Source organism: Emydura macquarii, unplaced genomic scaffold (genome assembly GCF_026122565.2).
Source record: "Emydura macquarii macquarii isolate MOO-44397 ecotype Brisbane River unplaced genomic scaffold, CSIRO-AGI_Emac_v2 contig_3506, whole genome shotgun sequence".
In the NCBI taxonomy this organism is placed as follows: Eukaryota; Metazoa; Chordata; order Testudines; family Chelidae; genus Emydura; species Emydura macquarii.
In genome coordinates this window covers 4,584,246-4,596,250 of record NW_027133643.1, presented here as the reverse complement: position 1 = coordinate 4,596,250, position 12,005 = coordinate 4,584,246, and the positions used below count along the sequence as shown (strand labels likewise).

Genomic DNA, 12,005 nt, shown 5'->3' with positions numbered 1-12,005 from the left:
ACAGGATTGGGAGTATGGAAATCTTGGTTCTATTTGTGACTTTGCCACATTTTTCTTTGTGAGCTTGGAGAAGTCACTTAAACTCTCTGTGCTTCACTTCCCTCATCTGTAAAACACTGGAGTCTGAAGCCTGAAAACTGTTTTTCCTACACTAATGCTACACAGAATATTCTGACTGCAACCCTACCAAATAGCAGGCATGCCCTACTGCACAGGGGCCTAAATTCAGGTAAGCATCCCTATTCAGGATAGCAGTTAAATACATGCTTAACTTTATGAGCATGCCCGAGTGCTTTCCTGAGCAGAGATGGATGGTGCACAGGCGTGTAAGTGCTGTCCTGACTTGGGACATGAGTTGGACTTTCAACAGACAAGTCCTTTGTTTAGTGAGCATTACAGCCACGTATTTGCATACAAACTGAACCTGACTGCATAAGATTATTCTATAGAGTATTGCTCACTTTACATTTATAAGCTTCAGGATGAAAAAAATCCACTTAAAAATGTTGCCATATCGTAAAATGTCCTGTTTTTCTGTTCCTAGAAAAGGCTTATAAACATTAAAATAGTGACCATTTATAAGACATTGTGCACTCTAGTCTAGATTCTTTTAATCAGGAATCAGATCTTCCTTCTGAGGAGTCTGTTCTTGGTAAAGGACATAAACGCCAGAGCCTGCTCCACTTATAATTTAAATGGGATTGATGGAAGCGTGGCAGAAAGTATTATTATTAACCATTATTTATTATGATATGTATTATAGTAGTGCCTAGAAGCCCTGAAGTAGATTGAGGCCTCACTGTGCTGGGTGCTATACAGACACACAGTAGGAAACTCTCCATCTTGAAAAGCTTACAATCTAAACAGACATAACAGGGAGTGGGAGGAAGGAAATATTATTATCCCCATTTAGCATATGGGGAAATGGCCCAGAAAGAGTCTGAGTCGGTTACCACAGGTTATACTGAGAGTATGTGGCAGAGTCAGGAATTGAATCTAGATCTCCTGAATCTCATGGCAGGTATTCAGAATTGTGTCCTGAAATCTCTACTCTAAACTTGATGGACCTGATTCTCCACTGTTATGACTTCTGTAGCCATTTACACCTGTGCAGAACAGAGTGTCTTTTCTACACTGGGCATGCGCTTTGCACAGGTGACTACAGAAGCGGGAAGGTAGTGGACACTGAGGCCCAACAAGGGTAACTAAATAGCCCCTTGACAATGATTCTTTTATCTATTTCTTTTCAGGAACATGTTTCCAGCCAACCTTGTTGAAGCCACATTTAAACAGGTGAGTGTCTGCATTGATGCTACAGAGAAGCCATCTGCAGTGAAAAATTTTAAGCAAAAAATTGAGATATGGCACTGTATATTGGTTCATTTATGCTCAGTACCTGCAATGACATCTGATGTGAAGCCCTTTGAAGTCAATGAGAGGTTTTCCACTGACTTCAGTGCACTGTTAGATCTTTATGCAGTAAGCCTTATAGAAGTGCCAAGATTAATGATGATTTATTTCTATTTAACAATAGATGTGAGTGAAGCTAGCACAAGACATTTGCTAAGATAGTAATTTAACATTGACTCTTAAGGGACAAACCTGTCAATCAGAAGGCCTGCATCATTCTCCAGGAGTTCTTTGAGTGGGCTGCAAACATGACTTCTGGAACTGAACGATGCTGTTGCTGATCCTGGCCCTCACTGAATGGCACTATGGAAGGGAAGAGAACTTTACATAAGTAAGCCATATGCCTAGAGAATCACTTTTCCCGCCATTGAAATCCAGTCATCTGGCAGGTGGAAACTATTTAAGAACACACAGCAACACTGTACAAAGGAAGTGAAGAAGAATGCTGTATCCAATTAAAGCAATGGGGGAATTTATTTAGGCAGAACCTAATTACTCAAATTGGAGTTTGGCCAGGACACCTTTATCTAATAGCTTTGATCAGGTTAAGTAAGAGGAGTGCTTGGGTTTAATTGCCCTTTCATGTGGGGGATATTGCATGGAATCCTTACCCTTGGTGGGACCAAGGAAAAGTCACTGAATAGTATTTGAGGAAGTTATTCCTAGTTACACATGAGGAGAGGGAATACAGAGGAATGCCAAATATAGCCCTCACAAGGGCCAGTATGTCTGCTGCATAAAGGTCTGCTTAGGGGAGACCCTGATTTTGTCAGCTTTTTACAAAAAAAAAAAAAAAAGAAAAAAAAATTGGATCAGTTGTTTTTCTAGTATCTTGGGAGGAAAGGAAGCTGTTTCTCTTTCTTCCACAGATACCCCTTCCTCCTTTGATACCCATTCTGCTTTCAAAAGGCATTTTGGATCCTATTAAAGCAAACTTGGGACTCATTAATTCTTTAATCCCTGATGACCCATTATAATATTTTGTTTTCTTTCAGTATCGCACCAAGAACATTCCTATTGTCAAATCCAACAAGGCAGCTTCTGAAAGCACCACTCGTCGGATCATAATATATGGGGTCCAGGATGAGAATGGATCTAATGTCCAGAATTTTGCCCTGGATATCACTCCCCCTCCAGAAGTGTTTTACAAATCTGAACCAGGCACCAGCGATGGCATGAACGTGCTAGGGATTGTGATATTCTCTGCCACTATGGGTATGTTATAAATATGTTGGACCAGGTCATGTTTGAATTGATCTGTCTACTGTTGTTTTGGGGGTTGAGTTTTTATTTCAGGGAGTTGGGGAGAGTTCTTTTTTAGTATTCCTGATATAATTATTTCCCATCTACCCTTCTCTAAACTTCATCAGAAAAAGTATAACTCAGTCCTAGTAATGTGCTCCAATATTTTGGGGATAAACCTTGTTCATAATCCTTGATGACATTTTGCTTTCTTGCTCCTGATTGTTTCTATGCATGCTGCTTTTCCCCCCTTTTCTTTTTAATTTCACTAAGCCTTTATTTGTTTATTGTGTGTTTGCATTTGAAAGCTACGGAACTTTACTTAGGGATCTTTTGCATAGAGGGCAGTGAGGAACAACAGAAATGTCTGCTGTATAGTTTTCACTTCTAACGTATGTACTTTGAGCTATCTAAGTAGCCCTGTGATTAGAACTATGTACTGTTAAACAGTGTGTACCATAGTGAATCCTACCCAGCTGATAGTTCTGTACCTATAAGAGCTAGTCATGTTCTGCATCAGGCTAAGGAACAGCAGGATAGGTGTATACGGAGGTAGGAAGTGCCATACTAAAGCAGACAAGTGATCCATCAACCAGTGTACTGTTTCCAGCTGTGGCCACCATCCGATGTTTCAGAGAGAGGAGCTAGAAATCTTGAAATGGACGGTTATGCAATAACCTGTCCAGAGGGAAGTTTCTTTATAACTTCAAGAAGACAGTGGGTGCCTTATGCCCCAAAGCATGAGGGTTTTTGTCACAGGAATATAGGAATTGCCATACTGGATCAGACCAGCGGTCCATCAAATCCACTATCCTCTCTCTGACCATGACCAGAACCAGAAGCTTCAGAGGAAGGTGAAGAAACCTTGTAATAGGCAGTAACAGGATAATTTGCATACAGGAGAAGTTTCTCCTTAACACCCTTAATTAGAGGTTGACTTATGCCTTGAAGCATGAGGATTTATATCCCTTCCTAGACTGTCGGTTTTATCATTAGTAATATACATGCGGATGTATTTGTTATCAATGCAAATGTCCAATTTTTTTAAAATCCTGCTAAAGGTTTGCCTCAGTGATATCTTGGGGCATTGAGTTCCACAGAATAATTATGCATTGTGTGAAAAAATATTTCCTTTTATTCGTTTAAAATGTGCAGTCTTTCATTGAATGTCCCCTGGTACAGTTTTATTTGTACCATAGTTCAGTGTTAGTAGTTATGTACTCTCTAAGAGGCTTATCATAATGGACTTTGAGAACTCTTATCTATCTGGAATGTTCAGTTTTACCTGCCCGAAGAACTCAACGGAACTTTTTATGTTATCTAATTGCAGTAGATTTATTTATTTATTGAAATGTTTTCTAACTGGGCTACAATTTTAGTCAGAAGGAAGGGAATTTTACCACTCCTTTAGATGTGCCCATGTTCCTTTTGATAATGGTGAAGTGATGATTTTCACATAGAGATACTGATAAAAATAATCCTTTTATCTGTGTTTTATGATGCTGTGCTTGGAACGGAATCTGAGCAGCAGATGTGGTTTCACAAACATCTTTGATTTACTTATTTTATGCATGGTCTGCATTAGCAAAAGGGGTCAAAATTCCAGCCTGTCAGTAGCACGTTTTTCTCTCCCTTTTGTTTCTGCAAGATGTGGGGTCCCACCTGTATCCTTGTTGGAAATCTGAGATCCCCTAATTTTCAATGATTTACACTCAACTCAACCCTCAAAGCATCTTGTCATAGCCACCAACCTTCCAGACAAGAATTACTAAACAGGAATCTCTTCACTATTAGTGTTTATTAAACTAAAGGGGTTGCATATGCTTTTGAGCCCTGTATACCATTCCTCTACTCCCTGGAGCTGAGAATGCTATCTCAGCAGCAGTGCTTCCAACTTCTGCTGACTCAGGAATCAAGAGGTCATGAGCTAAGCCTTGTCTCTGAGTAGGGATGCACAGCACAGCCACTAGGCCACTGGGCTAACCTATAACCATGTTAGCTGTCAACAGTTTGTAGATGTACACTCACATCTTGCCATAGGCAAGCTGATCAGTTGTACCAAGGCAGAGGATGGTTGGTGGTTATGTCAAATTCTCATTGCATAGTTACAGCATCAGGGGAAACTCAGCCATGCATACCCATTTATTTCATGATTGTAATTTTATACTTAAGATCTGGCTACGAACACATGTTGTGGCATTCCTGAAGCCTGGGAAGGACACAGTGGAGCTGAAGAACTTCAGGCCTACTATGTCCCCTCTACAAACTCTGAATGTCTCATCTTAAACCATCTATCACCACTTGTTGAAAAACATTTAATCCCAGAGCAAGATGGATTCTACCCAGGGAATTCATGCACTGGTCAAGTGCTGAATATTGCTCAGTACATCAAAAATGGCTTTTTAAAGGGTTTGGTAACAGGTACCGTGTTTGTTGACTTATCCGCAGCATATGACACAGTGAATCACTGAAGGGTCCTCACTAAAGTATGCAGCTTGAGTAAAGATCATTACCTCATACAACTGATACAGCCTCTTCCAGAGAACTGATGTTTTACAGTGAACTGGGTGGGAACCAGAGCCAATGGTGGCAACAGAAAAACAGCCTGCCAGAAAGGAGTGTACTCTCATTAGTACTTTTTAACATCTACACGAATGATCAACCAATCCATCTCAGCACAAGTTTTATCTATGCTGTTAAGATATGTATCATTGTTCAAGCCAAGGATCTTGCTCAAATCGAAACTATGCTAACATTGCCACTGTCTGGGCTTTCAGTCTATTATCCCAAGAACCAATGACACGCCAACCCAGCCAAAATGCAAGCACCTCTCTTCCAACGGTGGAATTATGAGGCTAATACACAGCGTAATATCACCTGGAATGGGGTATCACTTGTCCACTGCTGGAATCCTGTCTACCTTGGGGTGACGCTAGACCTCACTCTCTCCTTCAAGATGCACGTGGAGAAGACAGAAGGGCAAAGTTAGCACCCAGAACAACATATTTAGGAAGCTTGAAACTTAAAAATGGAGAACCAGCCCAGAAGCACTAATTTGGAGTAGGAAAGATCAGCTCATGCAAAGGAGCTGGACCCTGTGTTTGTTGACAGCTGCTGCTACATCGCAGGATATCTAAAATCAACAAGCATGAACAGGCATTATGTGCTTGCCAGAATCGCAAGATATCCACAAGATATCAGAAGAGCGGTCACAAGCAAAACTGAACGATTATGAAAGGTCAAAAAATACCAGACATCCTCTACATGGCCACACCAGAGCAGTTAGCCACCTGAAATCATGGAAAAGCTTCCTAGATGCAACAACACTGCTTAAAAATTCACCAGTGGCTACATGACTGGAAATATGGCACATGCAGCTCAAATACTCAACGAGGGCATTAAGATGCACGTCGACGTTGCCAAGCACATTCCTGCAGGCACAGAGAAAGATTGGTCAACCTGAGAAGTTTAAATTGCATCTGAAGAAGAGCTGGCAGGTCAAAAGTCAATATGTGGAAGTGCAGCTATTCCAATGACCCAGATATGACTACAGTGAAACACAAATCATGGAACATCTGTTGGCTCCTGGAGGAGCCATGAACTATGGAAGATCTTGCCAGAGCTTCAGACTGGGCCATATCATGTGCCCATCACTTGAAAAACCTATGACTGTGATAGAAAGACAGAAGAAGAACGGCATATATCATTAAAGGTTCTTTTTTAGAATGTGTCAGTTTGGTGGCTGTGGAAATGCAAGATACTGCTACTTAAGACCACTGACATGTTGCACTTGTAGGAGGACACAGCCAGGCAAATTGCCCATACAGCAACCCACTTAACAGGCTCTCTCTTGACCTTTGACGGAAGCTCTAGATCATCTTCCTCCCATCCTAAGGAAAAGTGGAGTGACAGGGATCAAATGGAGGGTGTTCAGCTGGAACATGAGGGAAAAGGAAAACATGATTCCAAATATTTTGTGTGAAAATATTGTACTATATATGAAAATATTTCTTTTGGCACTGGGTGCTTCATAGCAGTTCTGTTCAGTCATTGGGCCTGATTCTCATTTACATCAAGGCCCCTTTACACTATTCTAGCAGAGTAAAGGGGCTTTAATATGGGCATAAATTATAGTTACACCCACTTTATGGCCCCCTTACATTGCCAGAATGTCATAAAGGGGCTTTAGCATAACTGAGAATCAGGCCCATTGTCTGTTAGTAACAGAAACCAGCTTTTCCTTTTTCTGGAAGCAGGAGGTGATAGCTTAGCAATCTTAGCTCAGGAGGAAAGCCACATGCAGGACTTTTCTCAATTTCAAGGTTGTGTCTGGTCCTGGCCAACTCTGCTCCAAAATGGGCAATGGTGGCCAGAGAAGGGGTATATCAAAGGCACATAAAAACACACTGATTAAGGGCTTCATCTAGACAGTCTTCTGTGTCATCCAGCTGGGTGTGTGTGGCCCTATTGGGGGTGTGTCTGATGGGTAGGAGGTGACAGTCTAGCAGAATCTTTGGAGAATTGCAAATCATCTTATAAATCACTGAGAGTAAAAACTTTGCTCAGAAATGATCATTTGGGCTTATTACATGATGACTGCAGAAAAGGGCTTGTGTATCTGCAAATGACAGTACAATAAGCTGGTAAAATTTGACTGTTGAGGCATAGCCAGAACTGATTTTTTGGCAGGGCCTGTGGTTGACATGGGTGGGCACAAGTCTTGTGTCACAAGCGAAACAGAGGCTGATAAAAATGCAGGATGAATTGCTTAAAATCTGACCCGTAGCTACACCACTGGTGTTGATGAACATTTCTTGAGATTACCCCTTAATGTATTTGGATAAACAGTGAGGTCCTTTAAGAGACCAGTTAGTCATATACTCATCATTCAGCAGGCTCCATTCTTGCCTGCTCCCTTTCCTGTTGCCAGCACTTGCCATACACTCAGATGTGATGGAGTCTTGTTCTAAGTGAACCACAGTTATTCCTGTAAAATAAGAGGGGATTCATTTTCCCTCTTCAGCATTCTACTGAGCTAGAAAGCTAAACTCTTGTAAAAGCTGCCATGGCTTAATGAAGCCACCCTGGCTTTAAAAACTGAACTGTAATTAACACTCTGTTAGCATAAATGAGCAACATCATTAATTAAATCATTAATAAAATATAATGTGGTTTTGTGACCCAAAATTTACAGCTAGATTAATATTAATAGGCATATAAACCCACATCCTGCATGCATTGTTATTGTGAAATTGCTGTGTCTGACATCTAAGTGGCTCACTCCCCTGTGTCAGGAGGGGATTGCCTTGGAACCATTATGATCTGGGACCCGGCTTGCAAACGCAGATGTGCATTCCAGGGGACAGAGCATGGGCACTCAGTCAAAGAAAACACACTGTCCATCCAGAATAAGTGTTAGAGTGCGCCCCCATCACAGCTTCATTTTCTTGTAAAATCCTCTTCAAACATAAATTGATTTGGTGTAGTTTGTTTTTGCAATGCTTCCTTGAGTGATTAACGTGATCTGTTGGAATCTTCTCAGAGGATCGTTGTAGCAAATAAATTAAATAGGAACATGACAGATATGTTTATCATAAGGTATACACTATTAAAACTTATACAGAGAATATATAGTTACATAACAATTCTTGGAACCAGATCCTCTACTTTTATGACTGTTGTTGCATACAAATACGTTTGCTTTATTTGCTGATTAGATATGTGCAGCAGTTTGGCCTTTCCTTGCATTCATGTGCATTTGCTTGATTCTGCTAAGGCTGGTAAGCCAGAGTGGCAAAAAGGACCAGTTGTGAGGGTGGCTTTTATCTTATAGATGCTTATCCACTAGAAACTGGACTGAGACCAAATTAATTTCACAACCGTCAAATAATGGCTTTTGGTCACTGCCTGTCTGGACAGAATTTGAACTGGTGAGCCAAAAGACAAGGGTCCCTGTTATCAATCTTATCACAAAACAAAAACAAACAAACAAACAAACACACACACACACACTCTCTCTCTCTCTCTCTGTATGTATGTTAGTGTTGTTGCCCTCTAGTAGCCAGTGTATAAAAAGTGAGGGATTTACTAGCGGGAATTCAGAGATCTCTTTTAACTTACGTGGTAGAGGTCTGTGTTTGTGAAGCTGAAGAACAAGGGCTCTCCCTCATCCCCTGTATGTGTTTGTGTGATTTATATCTCTGTGTTTCTACAACACAGAGATCTGTTGCATTATCCCACTACCAATCATCTAATCATTTAGCTGCTCCACACTTAGTTCACTTTGAGTTGAGTGCATTGGAGATTTGTGAGAGTAAATGAGAATTAAAGCAATGATTGTTTGTTTGCAGGTATAATGTTGGGCAGAATGGGTAACAGTGGAGTTCCCTTGGTCAGTTTTTGCCAGTGTTTAAATGAATCTGTCATGAAGATAGTGGCAGTTGCTGTGTGGTAAGTAGCTGTTTTATCAAGGAAAAATTTCGCTTTTTAAAAGCTGAAGTATATTTCAACAGAAAAAAATGCTCTGAGATGATGCAATCCTGTTTCCAGGCAAAGTCATCAGGGACAACAACCTTGACTTTGTATGGCATTAGTACTTGAAGGAAATTATACAAACATTTCAGACCAGATGCTGGCCCCTGGCTCTGTTCCCTTTGCACCACTACAGTATAAAGAGGACAGAGAACTGCCCCAACACAGATGCCAGTGATCTCCCTAACAAAGGGAAATACCCAGGTGCCCTAAAGCAACATATCTAGGTCTATGCCACCTGCTTCAGATGTAGGCAGCATAGGCAATGGTGTGGGCAGGGGCATTAAGGGACAGAGTCACTGTGCCTGGCCCTCTGGCAATCCCCAACCTGCAGAGTAGACCCTACGGGACCACTCTAGCCAACATATCTTAGAATGACCCTAAGTTACATTGGGGCAAATGTGATCTCAGATCAGGAAAACAGATAGGTGGCTTAGACCTGGTCTAACAAGTTAGCTCAGTAGAATTAATTTATTTTTAGCAGAGCCAGGCACGCATCCATGCTCATGTCTGTCTCCCATTGAAGTAGCCCTCAGTTATTGCAAAATTGCTATTCCCCATTCTGAGGCAGTGCAAATCCCCTACCAGCAGAATTATATCAACACAACGGCAGAGTGGATGTATTCTGACACAGGAATAGCTATGCTGATAAAAAGTCATCCAACTACCATCCCAGTCGCACTGCTCCCTGTCCAGTAACCTTTCTGACCTGAGGTCAGAGCGACTGCAAATTCACTTGGCTTTAAATGGCCAGTGCATGCTTCCCAGCCGCACCTGTGGGGTTACAAGGTACCTAGAGCAAGAGAGAATATAAGTCCTTACCAACAGAAAAGGTATAACCCAACTTCATTCCCAATCCCAGGCCCCATGCCAAGCACAGCTCAGACAGACCTAAGGATCTGGCTTTCTGTTTTATGCAGTTTATACCACAAACCCAGCTAATAGCAGATCTGAGAAGATGGGTTACTAGAAATGTCCATTACTCAGAAGATCCTGAAGAATATGCAAAATTGTAAAAAGTTCCAGGGCCTAAAACTTTTTAAATCCTTCCACTGATTGACAAAAGCATTATAAAATGTGAGGGGCAGGAAGGAACCTTTCCCCACTGGAAATTCCTCAGAAAGCAAAGGAAATGCATCTGTCTAATAATAGCCTTTGGCACAATAAAACACATCTTAGGGTATATCTATACTGCCATTAAAAACCTGTGGCTGGCCCAGGCCAGCTGACTCAGGTTTGTGGGTTTCAGGTTAAGGGGCTCTTTAACTGCGGTGTAGATGTTCAGGCTTGGGCTGCAGCCCTACCTTTGAGAAACCTCCTACCTCACAGAGTCCTAGAGCCCAGGCACCAGCCTGAGCCTGAATGTCTACACGGCACTTAAGCAGCCCCTTAGCCCAAGCCTCAGTCAGCTGGCACAGGCCCGCTGCGGGTGTCTAAATGCAGTGTAGACACACTCTTAAATTCACAACTCGGTTCTTGCGTCTCCCGTAGCTTTATCCATCAAAATGCTGCTCTCCATTTCTGGGATGTGGTTAAATGGGGGGCAAAAACCTCGTAACCATAGTTGACATTCCTCCTTTACATCCATGTCACTAATTTAAGCTTGGTTCTCCAGCACTTTTGTGAACATTCTTAATAATGAGTAAATACTGCTACTACATAATTAATAGTTTGTGGTTATATAGCACCTTCTGTCTGAGGAGCTCAAAGTGCTTTACATGCATTCATTAAGCCTCACAACACTACTGTGAGGTAGGAAAGTATCACTGTAGCAGCAGGCAGTGGTGCCCACCATATAACTTTTAGTCCAGAGATTAGAGCACTCATCTGGGATGTGGGAGACCCAGATTTAATTCCCCCCTTTCTGCCAGAGGGGGAGAGAGAATCTGACAGAGGTCTCCCCCCATGACTGTTCCCCTGTGGACAAATACTTAAATAGTCATGGAGAGAGAGAGAGAGAATGACTCTAGTCCAGTGGTTAGGCCAACCATCTGAATGTAGGAGACTGGGTGCAGTACCCCCTGCTCCAATATATTATTTATCCACACTGGAACGTCTTCAGCAGAAGAGACTGGGGGCACCCCACATCAGAGTATCCCATAGCTCAGTGATTAGCGAACTCTCCCAAGAGGTGGGAGATTCCTGTTCAAATTTAGGAAGGAGGAAACCCAACTGAGTGTGTTAACTGCTGGGCTAAAAGTTATAAGGTGGGTACCAGAACCACTACCTCTTCCTGTTGGATTCTGAATGGGACCTCTTCTGGTAGGCAGCCTCTGAGCATGCCTTCCAGGTCAGGTACTATATGTAACTTAGGCTGTTGAATGCCTGGCTTGTCCTGGTTTGTGAATCACGCTGGGTCTTAGGTGGAAGTTAGGTGTCCAGACCCCAAGAGTGAGGCAGCAGTGTCTCTGCCCAGAAACATAGGCACCTTGGGAACTTTTACCCTGAAAATTTCAGAGCCAAGTGAATTTAGGTCCCTACAGGATTCAGTGATAGTTTTGTGAATCACAGTGTAACCAAAACTGGAAGTTAGGCCCCTAAACTTCAGACTTAGGCATCTAAGTACCTTTGTGGAGCTAGGCTTTAAATACTATGGTGATGGGAACCTTAAAATGCATACATTGAGGGAGAGATTAGATATACACTGCTTTAATTAGTAAATTGTATTTAAGTATGTGTGTCCTACTCACTAGTCAATAGAAAATAGTATCACTATCCTTGCTAAAATTTGATATAAAAGTATTTCCCCAGAACTCTCGAACGGAAAAGGAAAGGGTCCAATCCTGCAAGGTGTCCCTATGAAATTCTGAACACCCTCCATG

General features: G+C 41.9%; 1 protein-coding gene across 1 annotated transcript in view; it reads left to right on the top strand.

Moving 5' to 3' along the window:
- The window catches only part of SLC1A7 (solute carrier family 1 member 7), a 68,548-nt gene that overhangs the window by 39,418 nt on the left and 17,125 nt on the right, over nucleotides 1–12,005 (top strand). Inside the window, exons 3-5 of the mRNA XM_067535480.1 lie at nucleotides 1,251–1,293; nucleotides 2,406–2,625; nucleotides 9,003–9,102. Coding sequence (XP_067391581.1) covers nucleotides 1,251–1,293; nucleotides 2,406–2,625; nucleotides 9,003–9,102 — 363 coding nt within the window. The remainder of the gene's footprint in view (nucleotides 1–1,250; nucleotides 1,294–2,405; nucleotides 2,626–9,002; nucleotides 9,103–12,005) is intronic.